Source organism: Rhinatrema bivittatum, chromosome 14 (assembly GCF_901001135.1).
Source record: "Rhinatrema bivittatum chromosome 14, aRhiBiv1.1, whole genome shotgun sequence".
Taxonomy (NCBI): Eukaryota; Metazoa; Chordata; class Amphibia; order Gymnophiona; family Rhinatrematidae; genus Rhinatrema; species Rhinatrema bivittatum.
The window spans coordinates 14,647,319-14,670,697 of NC_042628.1; the positions used below are offsets into that span (position 1 = coordinate 14,647,319).

The window sequence follows — 23,379 nt, forward strand, 5'->3', positions numbered from 1 at the left end:
TCCTCCCTTAATTAGTCAGCAAGTTCCGTTACCTTCCTCAACATGCTTAAACAGGTAGTGCTAATTTTAGCCTTCTCCCCACCTCGGTCACAGCATTAGCTACGAAGGTTTTAATTATGACGCCTGTCTTAGACCTGAGCTTTACCTGGCTTCGTCAGTATCAACCTCGTGAGCCAGTAAGTGGTACTTGGAATATCTAACGAATGAAAAGGTAGGAAACAGTGCTGGTTTTTACTTGCATTGTCTCAGTTGTGTCGGTATTTTCTGAACGGTCTTTTGGAAGCCGCTTTTTGGGACGCTGGAGAATTCGGCCTACAAAATTAAAATAAATAAGTCCCCAGGAGCTCTTGGCCGTGCGGTATTCCAGTGTTTTGCTCTTGGTTTTTGACAATGTGCATTCTGCAGTGGCTGTTATTCTGCGCCGTCCCCTCCCAAGACCATGCTAAGCATTGAGGGGCAGCCACCAAGCCGAAGAGTTGATGAATAATCCATTATTGTCACTTTTATGTTGACTCAGTGGACGTTTCATGACTTCAGAGGGAACCGAGATAATGGCTCGCTTTGTGGGGAGAAAGAATCCTGAAAATGCAACCCTTTTCCCAGCCCACCCCTCCTCCGTGACTTTTATTGCCTTGCACATTGATACATCCAAGCGAGGAAAACAGTGAATTGTTGGCACTGATCCACCATGTTTGGCACAGGCGGTCTTTAAAAATCTGGCGTCAGAATAGGATGTTAATTCAGTTATTTTTCCCACAGAAGCCACTGAGTAGTTCCTTAGCCCAGGCCAACTATCTTTAAGATGATTCATTGTTATAAGCGGGCATCAGAGGCAGACCCTTCAGGTCACTTATTTTAGGAGATTTCTCATTCTGGCAAAGAAACCTGGAGTTGCAGAACAGACATTACCAAGGAAATCTCAAGGTGTTGGATGCTTACTGCAAGATCGCATTTAAACGCGCAGTGTGGGTCAGGTGGTCACGTTATTGTCTGAGGTCACAGTCCGCTGCTTGGATGTTGAAGGCTTTATGATTTAAAGGTGCCAAAAGAAATGCTTTCCTCTCTCTCTTAAATTATATATTAATGAATTAAAGGAAAAGCTAAGACATCAAACACTTGCGTAGTGTGACTAAAGGACCTTCATAACCACGGGCTTTGCGCCTAGCCTCACAACTTTGGTCGCAAATGTCTTTTTTGCATATGCAAAATATGCATAATTGTTTTCATTTGCATGTAGAGACATTCAGACAAAAAAATGAAACTTAGCTTAGAACCAATGCTTATACAGCTGGTATCTCTCCAACATGGCTGCTGTTTCAGAATTTGTCAGTTGCTTCCTGCCCCAGGGGGTCTTCCTAGCGTTTCCATGTGCTCATTTGCTGTGTATCCGTAAATAATTATATATGCAGGTTTCATGCATATGGCCCACAGGGGTAGGTCAAGCTCTGGCCTATGGCAGTGAGAGCAGGAAGTGCATGGCCGGAAGTGACCAAGTTGGCCCAGTTGGACCTCCAGGGCAACACTCACCCCCCTACCCCCGCCCCTCAGAGTTCCCCTCAGACTCTCATGGCCTCCTTGTGGACTGGGCCAAAACGCAGAGCCACTCCTGAGTTATATTGTACATGTACTCAAGCTAACTCAGTGCTTTCCCTTACTCTCCCTAGTTTTTCCCTCTGCAGGCATGAGATCTACGAGATGTGGTAGAGGGAAGTAGGCGTAGGGTAGAAGGGCTCTCACGAGAGAGGTCCCATACTTAGCTTTTTTTTGTTTAACAGGAGATTTAAGCCTCCTGCTTTGGCCGTGATTATAGTGTAATGGGGTTCCCAGTAGGCTCGGCCCCCATACTATACAGAGTCTCACTCTCATTCAGAGCCAAGAAGGGACTATCCTTGGCTTACAGCTTAGACTGCCCGCTTGGATCGTAGCCATAAGAGGCCGGGAGGTGATCCAGCTACGTATCAGCTTTAGAGTCTGCTAACGAGTTAACTCTCTTTTGTGTATGATTTAGCGTACGTTAAACAGATGACTAAATTCTTTGGGCGGAGCGGAAAGAACAGTTCATTGACTGCAGCTGAAAGTGTTGTGGATATACACCAGTCGTCAGTAACTTAACAGGAAAACTTTCCTTGAAAGTATTTCTCCCTGCGCTGCCGCACTTGTTATTATACTGTCTTTGTGCCAGGAGTGCTTCATTTAGCACGCAAAATCCTAGTGTTGGCTATGGAAGGGGTAGGGAGATGGGGAGAGGCTTCTGAGAAGTTGGATAATGCTGTTGTTTCCTTAGCAGATTTCAACAGTAAGCATGGTTAGCACCAGTATTAGTCTAAACCTCAACGCAGAGCAAATGGCGGGGCAAGCAAAACGTATTTAGAAAAGATATGCCCATTTATTGCGTAGCAGCTGTAATGCTGCTTTTCATGCTGTCACAATAAACAGAATATTAGAGGAAGGTCATCTGCAGTATCCTGCGTTCAGGAATGATATAATAACATAGTAGATGGCTGTCAGAAAAAGAAACCATTAGGTTCATCCAGTCTGCTCAGATATTCCTGTCCACACTGCCATGGATTTATCCCAGCCACCGGCCATAGAGTTAATGCACAGAGATAAATTTCACGAAAGTTATGGAAAATACTTGCGGGGCACGTGACTTAAATATGCATGAATCCTCCGACCTTCCTCTCTTAGGTCAAAGCACAGCCTTACAGTCGGAAGACGGGAAATGGACTAGACAGACCAATCAGAAAAAGTCAGTAAGCAAAATGTTTTTGAAAATAATTCCATGGGTCTGTTTTGTATTTGTTTACCAGTGAGATTGCAACTGGTGGGGCTTTGTGGAGCTGATACCAGGAAGTAACTTGGCCTGCAGATTTCTGGTGTTCTGTGATGACACTCTGCTCCGAAAAGTATCATCTGTTCAAAGCAGGAGTTCTGTTCAGTGGGTGGGTATATCTACTAGCGTTGTAGAAAGGGTAAACAGTAGTGACACGTGGGGTGGAAAATTTCCCCATGCTTTTGTAGGGAACCCCTGCTAAAAAGAGGGGGAACTGGATGGGTTTTAGCTGCCCCAAGTGAGATGGTGAGCTCCTAGCTTATAAAAGCCCCTCTCAGGGGCAGCATGGTGAAGTAAAGAAGACAGAGTGACTTTCCCTATTTTTGCCGTGTTTATTGGAAACCTTGTGTTAGGTTTTGGTTTCCTTTTTCTTATTCTTGTTAAGTTGTCTGAGTATCCTGGGGCCCAGGGACTCAGTTTCCATAGCATCACAGAGAGAGAGCGCCAAAGGACCATCGATGTGCTTGTGGAGGAAGTTAGAAGAAGACGAAAGAAGCATGAAGGTAGCACCCAGTTACGAAAGAAGGGGAGGAGGAGGAGAATGTTGAAGGCCTACAGTAAAGGTGTGAGAGATGGGACTGAAGTGGGTTACCATCCTGTCTGCCCGCAATTGTGGAGGAAGCGTAAAAAACTAGCCCAGAGTTTGAAAAAGACGGGGATTAAGATAAGTCATTGGAATTTGACACTAACCACTGAATAAAATGACTAGGTCACACATTTTTTGGAGATGGGAAGTTGTATTTATTTATTTATTTGTCGCTTCTTTTAGACTGCTAATTCAGAACAGATCTGGTCAGAGCGGTATGCAACGATCTAAAAAAAAAAATAAAACGACATAACAAAATGCAAGAACGTTTAAAATGCATCAACATAAAATTGCATAAAACCAATCCAAAATAGCATAGCTCACTGATAAACATAAAAATAATCCCCAGAGCTATACATCTCATGGGTTAAATTAACCAAGCTTTTATTTTCTTTCTAAAAGATAAATAATGCATTTCCAATCTTATTTTCTGTGCTACTGAGTTTCACAACTCTGGCCCCCATGTTACAAATATCCTCTTCCTATAAGCCATCTTTCTACCCTCCTGTCTGGAGGGAACCACACAAAGAACATCATTTTAAGAAGCTGTAAAATGACTTTGCAAATATCAAGAGTTTTAAGGAACTTGTGCATTCAATTTTCCTTCGTTAAATCAGTAAAAAGTTGGAAACCAGTGTGCTTTTTAGTGCTGTTTACAAGGCCGAGAAGAGAATCTTTCCCCTGACAGGGAACGCTGGACACTCAGATTATATTAACATCAGGAGAGGACTTTTCCAACCTAACCTTTAGTGGAAGTGTGGTCCCTGGGGCCCTGCGATGGGACACTAGCCCCAGGGTTACACTTTATTTTTCCATGGAAAATTTTCAGTTTCTAAAAAAAAATTAATTACTTCATAAATTTCATTATAGAAGCATAGAAACGTGATGGCAGAAAAAGTGCCTATGGTCTATCTGGTCTGCCCATTCACACCAACCATTCAGCTGCACAGTCTCTGCCATGCCCTCACACATCCCCCGAGCTTGTCCCATCTTTCTTGAAATCAGATGCTGTCCTGGTCTCCCCCCACCTCCAAGGGGAGGTGGATGCATGCATCTGCCACTCCTTCCTTAGATTAATTATTCCTGAGCCTACCCGTTTTCACCCTCACTCAGAGACTCCTTTTCCTTGAAAGAGCCTCGTCTCCTGGGCATGGATACCTTGGAGGGATTTAAATGTCTCTATCGTATCTCCCTTATCCTGCCCTTTTCTCTAGGGCAGTGGTTTCCAGCCCTGTCCTGGGGGGGATCCCCAGCCAGTCGGGTTATCAGGATATCCGCAGTGAATGTGCGGCAGAGAGATTTGCATGCGCACTGCCTCCAGTCTGTGCAAATTTATCTGGCTTTGACTCGAAAATGTATTGCATCTCTCGAAGAAGGCTTTTGTTCTGTGAATTCTCTTGGGAGTTTAATTTGTTCCTGTGGTTGGTCTTTCTGCCGGCAATCTTGTGAGCCTGTGTGAATGTTGATTGTTTGGATTTTTTATGTCTTTGCATTGTTTACCCTCCATGCTAGTCTCGGATACCAGAAGGTGTTTTCATTACAGATTGTGTGACAGGTGGGCAGTGGCCGCCAGCCAAGCTAGGGGGGGATATCCCGGGAGTTCAGCCAGGGGACGTGCTTCTTCCTATGTTTCAATCCGCGATCCCAGGTCGCAGTCCATGTCTTGTGCCACGGCAGAAACCATCCCTCCCCAGTGTACACGAGAGAGTGGGATGAGGTCATCCTTTAAGGACCATGAGCTTGACACATAAAGAATCAACACTGCTGTAAAGGTTTCCTGCATAGCATCAGCTGAGTTTATCCTGTCTGGCAGATCCGGTCTGATGTTATTTTTTTTGCCCATTAGAATTTACCATTCACCCTTCTCTACTATTTGTTTTCCAACGACCTCTTCCAGTGGTTTATCCTGTGTGCTGGTTACTTGCTCAGGAGGTACCAGGAGAACTCCTAACTTGTAATCAGTCACTTAGATTAATTTGATAAACTTGACATGCTGCGTATAAACAACTGCAGATGATGGAGTTTTACTTTTAGCCCTGTGAAATTCTGCCAGAGCCCCATTTAATAATTTACCGGCTGCTTCCTAGCATTACGGGGAACAGATTCCTCAGAGTCGTAATATGGCTCAAAGGTTAAGATTGTAAACTCGTCTGGTAATCAGGCTGGCATTTCTTTAAAAGCTCCTGTTATAAAACAGTGCTAGGTTGCAGGAAGCTTATGCTTGTCATAACGACATATTTTGGTTTGGTGTTGCTTTGGGGGTAGGGAAAGGCAGATTCGACTTAAGTATTAGCCCACAGTAATGCCTGAGATCCGTGCACAAAAGTGAAGCATGCTCTCACGTCGTGGCAAGGTTTAAATCCTGCATCAGTTATTCGTGTATATGCGGCCTAGTCTCTGTTCACAATGTGACCTTAAGGCTTCTGTTGAGGGGGAGGGGGAGGGCGATTCCCCTTTGCTGATGTCTCTGCCACCTTCAGCAGCCTTCTACTTCTTTACGTCTGCTGATGACATCTGCAGGAGAGGGCAGGTCCTCGTGGATAACATCTCAGCTGCTTGCTCGGTTCATGCGGTGGGTGCGATGTCGACCAACAGAGGCCAGTTGGATCCCGTGAGATACCACGCCAGTTGTGCAGTGTTGCATCATCTGCTTTTTTTTTTTTTTTTGGGTGACCCATTGTCTACCACTGAAGGAGAAGACGAGATTTCCCCAGTGGGCCCTTTCAGTGGGGTGAAACATCTGGGACAGCTGACCAGATTATCAAGACCAAAAAGGATAGTATTTTCTTATCTCTGTGGAAGCTTTAGGCATTCCCTGCAAAGCGTAATGGTGTGATTTTAGACTGACGGAAGGCCTTTGGTAGATGCCTGGAAGAATTTGCCAAGGACTGAGAACCCAGCTGTGGCTGCCTGCGTGGACGCAGCCGGAATGCGGATCATTATAGGGGAGGGAGGCCTATAGCAGGGTTTCGTACATCCTGTGGCAGGTGACGTGCAGAGTTTTACAAGCGCCGCCATGAGTAAAGCATGCCCCTGCAGTACATTTCCCCTCAGAACGAATGCCCATACCCCATCTTCGATGGCAGTAGTCTTGGGCATCTCACTGAGCAGGCAAAACAAATACCTCAGTGGAAAAAATCCAGATGCTGTTGACTTTTGACATTTTTATGGCATATTGTAACTTTTAAGGTAAACAGAGGGCAGTGGGATTTTTTTTTCTTTCCATAGTTGGAGGATGTGTTAACATTGAGGTGTCTGGTACTGTCGGAGCACATCAGCCTTAAACCATCAAGACATTTCTCTGCCTCCATGCACCACACTGAAGCATAGCACAGTGTAAATAGGAAGATAAATCTTGCACACCATCCATACATCTTGATGGGCTGTTTTGCAATTTCTCTAGTCAATTTCTCATGTAATCAGAGAAAAATAATTCAATATTTTTCATCAGGCCACATTCCATTTGCTGCTGTCCAAAAAATGTTTCCTTTTTTATTTCTTCTCATGACTAGATACAGCACATAATTTGCTAAACATGTGTTTCTTAAAAAGCAGATTTGGGCTGTACCAGACTCTTCAATTTTAGGGACTGATGTAATACCGTGCATTAAAACGGTGGACTGATTAGTGCACATGCTTAAACATAATTTAAGTTCTGATGCAGTATGCTATGAGTATGCTGAAGCACTGGGAGTTTAAAAAAAAAAACACTCTAACCCAAAAATGTGCATAAAAAATGCTACCTGGGCCATGCTCGAGCAACGCGTATTCTAAAAGCCAGAAATTACGCGTGTATAAACTGTGCACGAATAAAAAAAAAAAAAAAAAAAAGGGGGGGGGCGGAGCTAGGGTGTGTAGGGGACATTTCTGGGCAGGCCCAACAGTTACACGCGTAAATCCATCTTTTAAATCTGGCGGGCACAGTGCGTGGCGGCTTCTTAGCCACGTTTATTTCCTGCTTCTCCTGATGAGGTTTAAGTCTGCAGAAATCACTGTTTAGGCCTAACGCGCCAGGGTGAGCAGGTCTGGGTTAATTGGGGCGGGGTGCAGGCTGAAGAAACAGAGGGGTCTAGTTCTTCAGCCTGGGAAAACTGTGAATGTCCTTCTCGGCAGCATGTTTTAAAATCCGCTTACCTGCGTGCGTTAAAGTCCTTAGGAAGATAAGCAAAGTACGTTTTCTCGAATAATGGTTTAAAATTAGGAGCACGCATATATGCGCATTAAGGTGTCTTTTTTAAAATCACATGCGTGTAAATGCGCACGTGATTTAGAATTCCGGTGTATGTTCGCTCGTGTGCCCGTATGTGCGTGTGTGGCTGCCTCGGTTGAAAGTTGCCATCCCTGCGCACATAAGTGGGGCTGCAGAGATTTATGCTAGTGTTTTATAAACTGTGTGGCAGGAGCTGGACAGTAGATAAAATACCGTGTTGCAAAGGAGAAAGGATAGGTGGAGATACCCTCACCTTAAAACCAAACAGAAGGAAAAAGCAAACAAGCATTGCCTAGGGGGTTGTAAAGCTGGAAGGAACAGGAAGCACAAGGCTGCTAGGAAATTTAGCTTGGAGATCCATTACAGAGAAATAAATAGGATCAAGGTAGCAGCCAGGGAAAGGTATGTTATTAATTGGAAGAATTAATTATTATAATTATTATTATAGTATATTATTAATTACAGAATCAGCTTGTTTCTTAAGCCAGAGAGAACACTGCCTGCAAACTTCACTTGACTTCTGACCAGGAATTAACTTTCCAGTTCTAAGAAAATAAGAGTCACGCCAGCGCACCTTTCTGTACTGGGGGCATCCTAGCTAATGCCCTCATTACCATTATTTCTTCACTGAGAAGGGTGGTGGATGCCTGGAATGCCCTTCCGGAGGAAGTGGTGAAGACTAAAACTGTGAAGGATTTCAAAGCGGCATGGGATAAACACTGTGGATCCCTAAAAGGCTAGAGGATGGGAATAAATAGAAAAGCTAAACCGGCTCAGAGTGGCAGTTACTACCCTTAAGAGAAACATGGGGGTAACCTACATGGAGCGGCAGTTACTACCCTTAAGAGAAACATGGGGGTAACCTGCATGGAGCGGCAGTTACTACCCTTGAGAGAAACATGGGGGTAACCTGCATGGAGCGGCAGTTACTACCCTTGAGAGAAACATGGGGGTAACCTGCATGGAGCGGCAGTTTCTACCCTTAAGAGAAACATGGGGGTAACCTGCACGGAGCGGCAGTTACTACCTTGGGAAGCTTGCTGGGCAGACTAGATGGACTATTTTGGTCTTTTTCTGCCGTCATTACTATGTTATATTAGTTTTGCGGGGGAGGGTGCTAAACAGTATGCACATTTTTGTGCGCAAAACTTCTTGCTGCTTTGGAAGTAGCGTTGGCACACAAAAAAATGTGTGCACAACTGTGGGTTAAAATGTGCGCACTACCAAGAGGACCTTATTACAGAGGAACGCAAACTGATCCTCAACATCCCCCGCAGCCAGTTGGGTTTTCAGGATATGCCTAATGAATATGCCTGAGAAATATTTGATATAAATGATATTGCATGGCCTTAATGAATACGCACATATGAGTTTATATCAACTATAGGGATAGGAAACACTGTTTTAAAATAGTTTTCTTCTTTTTTGGCTAATCGTTCCCAATCGGTATATGTCTCTGGTCATTGGTCTGAAGAATTTGCTTTGGACCCTGGGGTTCCTTAGGGGTCAGCCGTTTCAGCAGTACTGTTTAATGTGTATATTTTTATTTTATATTTTAAATTTTATATTTTAAAATATTTTATATTTATTTATATTATATTTATTATATTTATTTATTTATATATTTTATATATAATATATTTTATATATAATATATATATAATATAAAATATATATATATTTTATATATATATATATATATAAATATATATATATATATATATATTTATATATATTATATTTATTATATATATATTTATATATAAATTTTATATTTTAAAATATTTTATATTTTAATTTTGCATATATACTAGATAAAATTGTACATAATTCTTATCCTGTAAGCACCCTCTCCTCCTTTTGCCCTTCCCTCCAGTTAGAATTTGTTCCCTCCAGTTAGAATTTGTTTAACTTAACTTTTAAATTTGTTAGAATTTGTTTAACCTATTTTCTCTCTAACAGCCTAGTTCTACATTCCCTGTTATAATGTAACTTTTGTTGTTGTTTGCTCTGTTAACTGGTTACTGTAAACCGGTACGATAAGACCTGGTCTTGAGCATCGGTATATTAAAAGAATTTAAATAAATAAATAAAATATTGCCCCAATTTGTCAAGTTTTAACACAACTTGACGTTGGCTATCGTCTTTCTGCCGATAATATCCAGTCCTTGTGCCCATTTCTGAATCGATTGATTGTTCGCTCAAGAAGATTTCCTACTGTTTAAAATCTCTTGAGGATTGGTTTTCAAATAATAAACTCCTTTTAAACATGTCTAAAATGGAAATTTTATATCTGGCAAGATACCCTGATATGAGGTTACCAAAATCTTCGATTTTGGATGGGGTTGAAATCAGTGGCGTAGCCAGAATTGATTTTTTGGGTGGGCACAAGGTTAACATGGGTGGGCTGTAGGCATGCAGGTCTACTAGTTGTTTTGTTACTGATAAATAATGCCAAATTATGCAGCATAGCATTCACATCTACGCCTAAGTATGAGGTTTACTTAATGATACAAACATAATTCACGGTGATTTGTGGTACTTTAGCCTTCTTATTATTACGATTTTATACACGGCTCCTACCTGTCCATAAATTTTGAGAGAGCGGTTGTGTTGCTTATATTTAAATTGCTAACATCTCAAAATATAGATATATATTTTTACCTTTGTTGTCTGATCTTTGTATTTTTCTAATCAGTTGGTCCTGGTCTCTTTTTTCCCTTACAGCTCATTTCCTAATTCCTTTTCAGTGTCTTTCTTCTATTACTGTCTTCTTCCCTTCCACACACACACACACACACACACACATACACGCTTTCTCTCACAGACTCCCTCTCACACACTCAAGCTGTCACTCTCCTATGCTCTCCCCCCCCCCCCCCCCCACAAGCTCACATTCAAGTTCTCACTTTCTCACCCCTCCCCAGGCTTATATTCTTATGCACACACAGACGCACATCCAGGCACCCATTCTCACCCACACACATAAACCCAGACTCCCATTCTCACCCACACACATAAACCCAGACTCCCAGTCTCACCCACACATATTCAAGCTCCCATTCTCATCCATACATATACACATTTAAGGTACTATTCTCACCCACACATACACACATTCAAGCACCCATTCTTATCCACATATTCAAGCTTCCATTCTCATCCACCCACACAAACCCAGGCTCTCATTCTCACCCATATATACACACATTCAAGCTCCCATTCTCACCCACCCACAAACCCAGGCTCCCATTCTCAACCACACATACACACATTCGAGCTCCCATTCACCCACATATTCAAGCTTCCATTCTCACCCATATACACACCCAGGCTCCAGTTTTCACCCACACACACTCCCATTCTCATCCACACATACACATTCAAGCACGTGCACAGCTTCCGCTTTCTCCCCCAGAGCAGGAAGATCAGCTGCCTCTCCTGCTGCCACCGGCCTCCTGCTATCTTCGGGCGTCGGGCGGTATGGCCCGCCGAACCTCCTGTCGGGGGGGGGGGGGGAAGCGGAAGCGCAGCGCACAACGTCCGCTTCCTCCCCCCCCCAAAGCAGGAAGATCGGCGGGCAGTACGGCCCGACGCCCGAAGATAGCAGGAGGCCGGTGGCAGCAGGAGAGGCAGCTGATCTTCCTGCTTTGGGGGAGAAAGCGGAAGCTGTGCGCGGCGCTTCTGCTCCCCCAAACAGGAAGTTCGGCGGGCCGTTTGACCCGAAGATAGCAGGAGAACGGGTGGCAGCAGGAGAGGCAGCTGATCTTCCTGCATTGGGGGGGAGGAAGCGGAAGCTGCGCGCGCGCTTCCGCTCCCCCCCCCCCCGAACAGGAAGACCGGTTGGCCATACGGCCGCAGCAGCGCTTCCCCATGTGTGCCGTGATGGCGCGCGAGGCGTGGGTTCTCTTGTTCGCTCTCGCGGGGATGGGATCCCGCGACAGCCTTGCAGTTCCGGTGCCAGTTGGGTGGGCCTGGGTCTAAGTTGGGTGGGCACCTGCCCACCCAGGCTCACCCGTGGCTACGCCACTGGTTGAAATCCCAATAGTGGCCGAGGCAAGGAATCTCGGTTTCATTATGGATTCCACCTTATCACTAAGGCCTCAAATTTCAAGAGTTGTGAAAGGGGTGATTTTTAAACTTCAAATGCTCCGTAGGTTACAGCCATTCTTAAGCGAGTCAGATTTAAGAACTGTTACCCATTCTCTTGCCCTTTCTTCTTTGGACTACTGTAATGCCTTGTTCTTTGGGTCTTCCCCAAAAATTCCAGAAGGCATTGCAGTATGCTCAAAATTCTGCTGGCAGGATAATTACTGGGACGCCGATGCGCGAGCTATCTCACCTGTTTTGAAGAGCTTACATTGGCTCCCTGTTAAATGGAGGATCTCTTTCAATAGACTGATGTTAAGGTTTTAAAGGTTTGAATGGTGGCGTTCCCCCTGAGTTTTAATGCGGCCCTGAAATTATGCTGCCCATTTTGAACATTAAGATCCTCTAGCCAGACGCTTTTGAATGTTCCTTCTCCTAGGATCGTTCGCCTTGATGAATCTCGGGAGAGACTTTTTTTTATGTCCAGGGCCCTGTTTTGTGAAACTCTCTCCCTCGAAGTCTAAAGGGAAGAGTCCACTCTGCTAAAATTTAGGAAACTCTTAAAGACCTTTCTATTTTCTCAGGCTCATGCTTAATGTGAACCCAGTAGGGAGCAGATTTATGATGTGCACCGACGTTTAGGAACAGAAGGCCAGTACTGATTATAGATCAAACCTGACTATGAATGTAGTCAGTTAGAGATAAGGTATTTTATTTTTTTGCATGCGTCTTGTTTATGTTTTATTATTTATGTTTTATGAATGGCTTTTGTAAACCACTTAGTAGTTTTGATTTGTGGTCTATATGTTTTTAAATAAATAAATAGGGGAATGGTGATGTGGCAAAATGTTATCTTGTACTGGGTTTTGTACTTTGATTCAAACAGCACACCAGTTTTCAGTTTAAACACCACTAAGTCATAGCTTTTGTCATTGTTAAGCTATGAAGAATATAAACTGCAATAGCATTTTTACTCCTCTTTTCTACCTAGACTTATTCAAAGAAAAAAGGCATTAGAAGCATTGCCAGAGGGAAGGTTGCAACTGTTTCTGATAGCACAGCACAGGGATACCGACTGCTTGTCTTGTCATCTTTCTCATGTAGGGTACGGCTTCTGTCCTTCAGCGCAGGTCTGACAACGAGGAGTACGTAGAAGTCGGACGACTTGGCCCATCGGATTATTTCGGTAAGAACTTGCCTTGCAATTTTGGCAACATAAAAGAGGTTTAGCCCAGCTGAGAAAGAAACGGGCGCCAGCCGGCAGGTAAAACTTAGTTAAAGGACAGCAGATAAAGACCGATTGGGCCCATCCACACGGCCCTGGTGCCTTCCTCTCTGGTTCTGTACCTGTTTGGGTAGAGGAGCAGATAAGATTCCCATAAACCTACAACAGTCCCGCCCCGAGTGCCTTATCCCCTCAGCGGGGGAAGCCACATTTCAGAACTAGGTAAATTGTGTGCTCCCGCCTGACCTCAGACCCTCTGCCGGGTCAGCCAGAAGCCTCAGCAGCAGCTCCTGATGATTGCTCCCTGGAAGGGGGTCAAAGAAGGGAGCAAGAGTGAGGAGTTACGGTAACTTCTGCGATTTTTCTCTTCCTCTTGGGGGTTTTTTTGCACACTTCCTTGTGGCCGTATAAACCTGCGGCAATCGAGCTTCGCTGCTTTGAGGCGTTGGGCACCTGCATCAATAAATGTTACCCAGGAGAAGAAGGAGGAGCCTGACGGGCCCTGCTAACGTTTCTGAGCTGACCTGACAGTAAATGCAGTCCCCAGGATTAGAGGCGTTAGTAATGCGCCCAAGCAAATTTACCCGCAAGAAACGCAGCTAGCTGTCAGCGCGCTTCCCCGGGGGAGCTCACAGTCGGTGTGGTTTATATCAGGAAGAGGAGTGAAGCAAACAGCATTACCTGCTTTCTTTTCTTTTCTTTTTTTTTTTTGCTTTTTAGGTGAGATAGCGCTGCTCTTGAACAGGCCCAGGGCGGCAACAGTGGTAGCCCGGGGGCCGCTGAAGTGCGTAAAGCTGGACCGTCCTCGTTTTGAACGGGTCCTGGGGCCCTGTTCCGAAATCCTCAAGAGGAACATTCAGAGATACAACAGTTTTATTTCTCTCACCGTCTGAGGCGTTCCCGCAGGAATGCAAGTGCTTTCTTGTCACTCTGTGCAGCCAAAACTGGACCCGCGCGAGTCCAGAGCTTTGTAAAAAAAAAAAAAACACCACACGTTTTATGTGAATTTTTACGTTTCCGTCTCGTGCGCTGGATAGGAAATTTTACATTTTTTTTTTCGTGCCCAGCTAAAACAGGAAGACATGTATTGGCGTAGGCTCCCTCTGACAGCGTCGGGGTTGCCGTGGTTCGCCAGGGAGGTAGAAGACCCGTCGTGCCCAGCCGGCGAGGAAAAAGAAGGAAAGGACAGTTTTGTTTTTTTTCTTTAAATGCTCCGCGGCGCATGTTTTATTTATCGGATGTGATCTGTACTATAAAAGCTGGTCTCCCCCCCCCCCCCCCCCCCCCCGCACCTTTGTCAGACTTTTCAAATGAATTTGAAAACCCTTCCCTATACTTTTTCCCAACCTGTTGTCGTGCTCTCGATTTATTAAAGGTGACAGCGGTCTGCATGTCCGAGGGCCCAGTTTTAAAAAAAAAAAAAGAGAACTCGTAGCTCTGATCATTTTTCTTTATTTGCGCACTTAGGAGTAATTACTTGCCTGTGACGGGTGGTCCTTACTCCAGCATCTGTATGTCTAGAGCAGATCTGCTGCTGCTACGGTTTATATATGGTTTGTACTCGCCAACAAAATCAGGCTTGAAAGAGTGACCTAAAAACGTGTCCAGCATGCAGTGGACATTTGATATCAGAGGTTGCCACATTATACCCCAGTGAAGTATTTAAAAACGGACCAATGAGTGCAGCTAAATAAAACACCCCTGCTTTCGCTGGCCGTGCAGGTATTTAAATATCTGAAAAGTTAGCATCTGTTGCGACATGTCAAAATGAAGTCATTAATACCCACGGTGCTTTTGCTCTTCATGGAGAAGGGTGCATACGGTAGGGGGGCCTGCAGGACTGTTCATTGCTTTTCTCCCACACTTGTGACCAGCGAGTTTAGCCCAGGGGATTCCTTCTCAGCTCCGTGGAAGGGGCTGGGGGGCTGGGAGGAGGCTGCAGATTCAACACGGAAGAGCCAGGCGTTGCTTTTTCTGGTAACAGTCAGCCGGCCAGCCTAGGTGCAGGATGAGAGTTACCTGTGAGGAGGAGCCGTGTCTTATCTTCTCTGGCGCAAGGAGTTCGGCAGGTGAAGAGGCCGAACCACAGAAACTGGCGGAGAATGGTGCATGTCTGAGAGCAGACCTGAGCGGGAACCGGACACAGATGGTGAGAGGTAAAGCACAGCATTGTCAGCAGCGGAAATAAAAGCTGCCACTCGGACCAGACTGCACACCCCTGTAACCTTTTAATGACGAAAACAAAGATGATCTTAAAGGCTTTCAGTGCAGTTTCTTAAACCTGCTCTGTGCGGTTATTGTGGCAGGGTTTAACTGCAGGAACCGTTTCAGGGAAGGTTTTGTTCCGCGCTCTTAGTTCTGTTGTGGGGAATATGATTTTGTTCACGATGAAAGGTGTAAATGAGCTCGTTTCACTTTGGCAGCCTCTCTCTTTTTTTTTAACAGGAGATTGAATTCTTCCAGTTTGGCCAGGGTCCATATTTTTGGGGGGTCAGGTGGCAGGGCATTAAACCTTCCCCCTCCCCCCACACCCACACCATATGCTGAAGATTCTCAGCCAGAAGGGATTATCCTCAATTCACGGTTTGTTGAAATTGGGCAGCCTTTTTCTTGCTTATTTTTTTTCCCCACTCTAGAACCCGTAAGATGAGCGCTTCATGTCCAAACGTTGTTTAAAAAAAAAAAAAAATCTCATTGTCTTCCCCTTTACTCTATAGTACAATTCACTTTTTCGGTAAAGTGCATAGTTTACCCCTGCACGCTTTAAGTGATCCAGGAGGAGGCCTCGCCAGTGCCTGAGACACACGGACAGGCCCGGGTTTCAGAATATCCACAGTGAGTATTCCTCAGGCATGAGAACAAGTTACCCATCCAGTTTCATGTTTGCTGTTAACTCCTTTCGGAAACCAGGAAACATTCATTAGACATAAGACAGACCTGTTTTTATCAGGTTGACTGTATGCATAGAGGGAGGGCAGTTTGCAGAAGATTTTATCTGGGCAACTAACCAGTTAGCCGGGTAAAATCAGGGGTCAGAAATCTGTCTGCCCCCCCCTTCTGCCAGTCTAAGTAGCTGTTTCACAAGTTGCCGCAAACAGGCAAAACAGGCAGAGCTGGCAAAGAACAAAACAGGCAGAACAAAGAACAAAACAGGCAGAGCTGGCAAAGAACACGCGGGGAATTGCATTTTACCATCCCAGCGTGTGCTTTGTGGCACGGACTTAGCCAGCGCAAAGCCCCTGTTGCACTGGCCGGCCACAGATTTGATAATTTTTTTAAAATTGCCCCATTAGTGTGGAAATTCTTAACCTGTTTGTAAACCGAAATGCAGTTGCAAGCAAGGCCACAGGAAACAGCTTCGGCAGAACGCTCCTGTGGGCTGCTTCGGGATATTGGCTGTATTTGATTTTAAACTCCTTGCTGGAAGAATGAAATACGGTCTTCCTGGAGCTGATCTCGTCAAGCACCGCCATCGCGTAAGTGTCTGGCCTCAGCTCAGGAAGGACTGCATACATACCTGACTTTAACCAATGAACATTACGGAGAGTCCGTACCAGAAAGGACACTGAAAAATTCTTCTTACAGCATGATATTTTCCTCCTGCTCCTTGGCACTTCCAGTTCAGTCAGAACCAGGGCTGGAATAGTCTCATCTGCTTTATATCCCCCTCTCCTCCGGGCCGGGGCCCGGCTCCTTGCGGTGTCCCCATTGTGCAATGACCGTGGTTCCTTCCCTAACCCAGCAAGGGCTGCGAGTGTCGCCTCTGCAGCATCCCCAGCACTGGCAGACCTAGAGAGCAGAAGCTATGAGCCGGGTCCCCCCGCGTGGCCGTGCACTGTACCACCACCGAGCCAAGTTTGGACCCATGGACACTGTGGGAAAATACCATTAAAAGGCATCATAGACTGGGTGTCATTGTGGCCATGAGGATCGGTGTTGCTACATCTACTGACACTGACTCCCCTTAGAGAGGTAGAATAAATGTACCTAATGGCACAAGATGCCATGCATTTTTGGCTCTGGTTAATAAGCATTCACAAGGAAAACAGACACTGAGCAAACCCAGAAATGTGTTCCCTAGATTTTGCATATTCAGCAGTTGGGTTGGGGGTTTTTTTTTATAAACGTAGGCCATTACATTTAACCTTGAGTCATGTCCAGTGTTTTGCATAGTGCTTTTCTCCCGTGGCTGCTACTGCATTTTTTTGATAAAAATAAAACATTGTGTTTGGCTTATATGCAAGAAAGGGTTTAACTTTACTGAAACATGTTTGGAAATTTGTATTGCTAAAACTGATGTGAATTATTGCTGTACAGTACACAATTTGAAATTTAAGTGCAACTGCTGAACACCAGAATTGTAATTCTTCGATGTACGACTGGATTTTTTAAGTGACAGCTGTAATATTTGATCGGCATGATGGCACATGCTCGAGGTCTGAATAAAGTTCCTTGTATGCGACAAACGATGATTGCTGAATTTGTAACAAACTGAAGTCATTTTGTCTGATAAATCACCCACTGTGCAAAGCAAGGTCAGGCAGCAAAGCCAGTTCACAGCCTGCTTCCAGGGCAGTGGTTCCCAACTCAGTCCTGGATATGCACAATTAATATGCATGAGGCAGATTTGCAAACGTGGGGTCTCCAATGCATGCACGTTCCATACAGATATCCTGAAAAAGTCAGGAGCCACTGCCTCAGAGTGCTCGGAGCTTTCCAGTAATTAGTTCCTGTAAGTATTTTCTTACAAGTTTATTTAGCAGCAGAGCACAGAACTGTGAAAGGAAGGAGTGAAAACAGTTACACCCCATCGCTGACACAATTTTGTCTTTCTGCTTGCGTTTCTTAATTTTTCTTTTTCTATATGTTATGATTTGCTGCCATTGTTTTTCCACGGTCGAGATGCCAGTACTTGTCATTGGCCTAGACCATTTAAAATGTGTAGAATGCTTTTTCAGTGCACAAATTTTAATCACAGTAATTAATATATATATATATATGTATTTAAATCAAATTTAAATCTAGTATGCAAATTTTCTCTCATGCATATTCATTGTGGATATCCTGAAAACCCGACTGGCTGGTGGGCTCCCAAGACAGGGTTGGGGACCACTGGTCTACACTACCAACGCATTAGAGCACAAGAGCCCAGAAAACCTTTTTTTTTATAATAAAATGTGTCCAGCGCAATGCTCTCCTCCCCTAGTTTTATTTATTTGATTATATTTGTTTAAAAAATAGCTCAGCATGAATTACAAGTGTACATAAAATGCAAATGTAAATCAAAATATTACAAAACTAGTAAAATTGCATTACATAAAAAAAATAAAAATACCAATGTAAAAATTAAAACCAAACGTGCAAAAACAAAGTTAAATAAAACACACAACAAATCCCACCATTTGTATAGGTTTATTAGCCAGCAAGTATCTTTATTTTCTGCAGAACCCAATACATCAGTCTCCCTAAGCATAACAATAATCTTCAATAGCTCATGTCTGCTGCTTTAAAAAAAAACAACCCAAAAACCAGCAAAGACTAAGGCATCTGCACATATTTGTTCCATAAGTAGATTTCACCAAGCAATGTTTGGCCATGGTTCAGGTCCAGACTTTACCTGGGTGGTCTTAAATGACTACTACTGTATGTCCACTTGATGGATTTGACTGTTTATATTAGCGTTGTGCCTTATCTCGTAAGGGCCCAGTGAGTGCAGGCTTGCCTCCCGTGTTCCCATCTATTGCAAGCGTCCTGCCTGAATAAGGAGGAATTCCTCACCTGCAACTTCAAACTAGGTACAGCCACCCAGAGTGAAGACGAGGAGGCTGCTGGAGCAGACATGAAAGAGAATGCGTCGGGAAAGCCGAAAGAAATTCAGTGGGCTTGGTGACTGGATGAGAAGTACTCCATTAATGGAACCATGAAAATCAGCTTTCTTCGTCTGAAAGAAAACCCCTTAAGGACATCCTGCACCACATATAAATGGGGGGAGCGAGTTTGTTATTTTATCTCCAGGCCGAACAAATGCAGCCTACAACAGTGGTGGCTGCTGGAACGCAGTTGCTGCTTGCAAGGAAGGCAAAGCTCTTTTGAAGGCTGAGAACAAAGTCACAGTGTATTATAACTTCAAATCAAAACTAATCTCTCAGGACTGAAGTAAAATGCACATGAGAAATCGGGATTTTTTTTTTTATGTGTAGGTTTAGATACATTACATATCATGACTCTGTGGGTCAAGAGAATGCGAGGAATTCATCACAACTTCATGACTATAGGATGATTATCTCTATGGGCAATATTCATTTCTGTATTTTGAGTTTTGAATGGCGCCGTAAGCAGGGAGCCTCACAGAGGAGCAGAATGACAGGGATGTGAACCGGATAAGAATGCTGGAGGGTGCGAGAATCCCGACAGGGGGAGTAGGTGCTTGAAATTGGAAGGAGTGTGACCCAAATGGCCTTGCATACAAAACTGGCACTGTGCATCCCAACTTGGGCACAGTCTCGCATGCAGGGCCATTTGGGCAAGGCACGCCAAGTGAAAGCAAAGGGTAAACTCTCTAGAATGGGCAAGTACAACTATTGGAGTTGACCGCACTTGAGTGTAGGTTCACACCCTAGAGAGCTTTACCCTTTGCTTTCACTTGGCATGCCTTGGCCAATTACGGTTTAGTAGATGTGCTTTGGAGGGGGAAGGGAGGAGTTTTCGCTGTTTTATTCCACTACTTGAAGCATCTGCTTGATGCCTGTTTTGTGGAGCAGCAGCAGCTACATGCAAATTAAAGGAACAGGCTTGGCCCATCCTGCCGGGTCGGTTCCAGGTGAGCAGGCATTGAATCTCTTTTGCTTCGCATTTTGCATGAGCAAAAGCATTCCCTGAACCACCAGACAATTACTAGTTGACCTTCATTCCTACCCAGTCTGGCACTCCATTTCTCAAAGAAAAAATAAATGGACTCTGAGACTTTCAGGTTAAAGCACCGTTCTTAAGTTTTTAATTCTATGGTAAAAATACTTTTATCGGCCTTTCTTCTTTCCAGCTTGTTGCAAGCTTCCAAGTTCTCTCCCCCTGTTGATTGTAACTTTGACTTATTCTTACTTATTGTTATCTTTCGTTTACGTGAATTTGTTACTCTAGTTATTTTCCCTTTGTTAAACTGTAAACCGATCCGATATGGTAATTTACTATGAAGGTCGGTATAAAAAAACTGTTAAATAAAAAATAAAAAAAAATGTTTTAATCTTGCACCAGGGGAGTAAACAATTGTCAGCTATTCTCATTACATTACACCTTCTCCTGCACACTTATATAGTGCTACAAGGTGATTTTATAGCCCACCTATTCCCCCACCCCACCCTGCTCTCTCCAACAGCAGCGATGTGCTGCCAGTTTTTGTTTTTTTGGGGGAAAGGGCTTTTGCCAGTTGTGCTCCTCTTGGTGAGACAGTCTTTGTTGTCATAAAATAATTTAGCAAGGGGCTCCCAAGATCCCCCAAAAGCTCTCTCCAGCGCATCACTGCTTGCCCGTGTCCTCTTTCCTGGCTTAAATATTTAAATGGGCAAGCACACAAAGATACAGTAAAAAAGAATTCACTTTCAGTTGAGCTAAAACAGATTACATCAGATTAGGTAAGTAATCTGCATGGAATCCCATCTCCCTTGATTTAAGATATAAACCAATCCAGCCATTGTGCTTCTGTGTATAAAAATTAAATATGGATTAGGTCAAGATCAACTTTTGTTTGTTTGCACCTAAACTATTCTACTTGGTACCATATACGTGTAGGGTGTTAGACATCTTGATTCAAACGCAAGAGTCTACACACGGTGGAATTTTTCTCCTTCTCCAGTACCGTCTGACCCAATCTGCTTGTTCAGGGTCAGAGTTAGGTGGGTGCTGCATGGGCCCCCAATCCTCCAGGAGAAACACTTATTGTGAAGCAGACAGGATTCAGATATCTTCTGTGGCAGTCTGCAAGGAGTCTTTATTTGGAAATCTGAAATAGAAAAAAAACAATAAACATGATCAGGTCAATTTTAAAAACGTTGCTCATGCAAAAAATGCCCACATACACACGTATGTGGGCCACGCACGAGCAACACATTTAAAAAAATCTGCAGAGTGAGGCAAGATGGCATCCTGAAGAGAGCCATGATCCAGCACTGGTTGGTTTGAGTTCCTCATCGGTAATGCCTCCCATGCGTAAGGGCAAAGTGAGTGTGTTTCCTTCAATACCTACACCTTTCCGACTCCGGGAGCTGAAAAATCCGGGAGGGGGACTAACCCCATTGTGAATCTCGATGGAGGAGCATTGCTTTCACCAGGGGATGAGGTTTCTCTCAGCCCCCCCCCCCCCCCCCCCCGATACTAGACTGCCGTCGGCTCGGAGGGACTCGGTGCTCCAAGCGTGTTGTTGGTGTCGCTGGCCGATGATGTCAGCGTTTCAACAGCCACAGGAGGGAGCGCAGGGAGCCGAGAGGGAGGAAGCTGTTTTTTCACCTATTCAGTCTGGGAAGGAAGGAGGAATGCCAAGTCATGGTCTTGCAGCTGGCGGAGGTCCCCCGATGTCTTCCCTTCCCGAAAGAGTCCCTACAATAACTGGTGAGTTTACCATCTCTCCCATTAAGCCCCCGGTAGTAACTCTTGGTACCCTATGGGAGCTAACTGTTGGGCTCGCACAGGCTTTAAAAAGCTGCAATACCAAAACTGATGTGCTTGCCAACTTTTTGGACTCTAAGGTTAAGGCCCATGGGGATTCTCTGAAAAATTTACAATTTTCAGTCAGAAAATTGGAAGGAGACATACAGGAAATACTAAAGTTCAGAGGCAACTATTAAAGATAGAACTGCATGATCCAGAAGGGTTGAGCTTTTGAAAAATTGGAATCGTTGTCTAAATCTTAGACTTATCAATTTTCCTGGAATTATGGGGGAACATCCTATGCAACATCCTAGGTGTTGCATATAGGGAAAAATAACTCTTGCTGTAGTTACATGATGTTAGGTTCCATAATAGGAGCTACCACCCAGGAAAAAGATCTAGGTATCATAGTGGATAATACTTTACAATCGTCAACTCAGTGTGCTGCAGCAGTCAAAAAAGCAAACAGAATGTTAGGAATTATTAGGAAGAGAATGGTTAATACAACGGAAAATGTCATAATGCCTCTGTATCGCTCCATGGTGAGACCACACCTTGAATACTGTGTACAATTCTGGTCGCCGCATCTCAAAAAAGATATAGTTGCGAGGTACAGAGAAGGGCAACCAAAATGATAAAGGGGAAGGAACAGCTCCCCTATGAGGAAAGGCTGAAGAGGTTAGGGCTGTTCAGCTTGGAGAAGAGACAGCTGAGGGGGGGATATGATAGAGGTCTTTAAGATCATGAGAAGTCTTGAACGAGTAGATGTGAATTGGTTATTTACACTTTCGAATAATAGAAGGACTAGGGGCATTACATGAAGTTAGCAAGTAGCACATTTAAGACTAATCGGAGAAAATTCTTTTTCACTCAACGCACAATAAAGCTCTGGAATTTGTTGCCAGAGGATGTGGTTAGTGCAGTTAGAGTAGCTGGGTTCGAAAAAGGTTTGGATAAGTTCTTGGAGGAGAAGTCCATTAATGGCTATTAATCAAGTTTACTTAGGGAATAGCCACTGCTATTAATTGCATCAGTAGCATGGGATCTTAGTGTTTGGGTAATTGCCTGGTTCTTGTGGCCTGGTTTGGCCTCTGTTGGAAACAGGATGCTGGGCTTGATGGACCCTTGGTCTGACCCAGCATGGCAATTTCTTATGTTCTTATGTTTACTTTCAAAAGATATCTGCATGAAGTTCTTTTACCTGAAGCGAGTTTCCTTCTATCAATAAGGTCTACTTCTTGCCTTGTGCTTCAGGTGAAAGGTGTCTCCCTTTGGATTTTAACAAAGGTCCCTTGGAAGTGCAAAATTTAACCAATTTTCTTAAACAATCTTTGTCCAGAAGTTATAGATCATCCTACCCTACTTGTTTCCTTGATAACTGAGCAAGATATTGGCAAATTAATGTCTCACTGTTTCCGACATTTAAATTCCTCTTTTCATGGGTCTGCTGTAAGAATGTTCCCTGATATTTCCAAGATAACTCAGGAAAGAAGAAAAGGGTTTCTTTCAATGAGACAGGAAACAATTTCCTTTGGAGCAACATTTCTTTTAAGATACCCCTGCAAATGTATTATAAAAAAAAAAAAAAGATTGTTATATTTTTTTTTATTCCAGAACAACTAAGAGCTTTTTCAGATTCTAGAACCCAGTTATAGCAACTACTATCGGTTCACTGTGTCTAGTAGTTAACTAGACTGCAGTTCCACACGGGTTAAGCCTGTTCATGAATATGTTTCCTTTTTATATTCTCTCCTCAGAGTGTATGCCTCCCTCTTAGTTGTATTATTAACCATGTA

At 44.0% G+C, this 23,379-nt stretch overlaps 1 protein-coding gene across 2 annotated transcripts in view; it reads left to right on the forward strand.

Moving 5' to 3' along the window:
* PRKAR1B (protein kinase cAMP-dependent type I regulatory subunit beta) overlaps positions 1 to 15,632 on the forward strand; it is a 121,491-nt gene extending 105,859 nt beyond the window's left edge. For both annotated transcript variants that reach the window (XM_029576724.1, XM_029576725.1), the window contains exons 10-11: positions 12,823 to 12,904; positions 13,664 to 15,632. In XM_029576724.1, coding sequence (XP_029432584.1) covers positions 12,823 to 12,904; positions 13,664 to 13,836 — 255 coding nt within the window. In that variant the 3' untranslated portion in view covers positions 13,837 to 15,632. The remainder of the gene's footprint in view (positions 1 to 12,822; positions 12,905 to 13,663) is intronic.
* Positions 15,633 to 23,379: the final 7,747 nt, after the last annotated feature.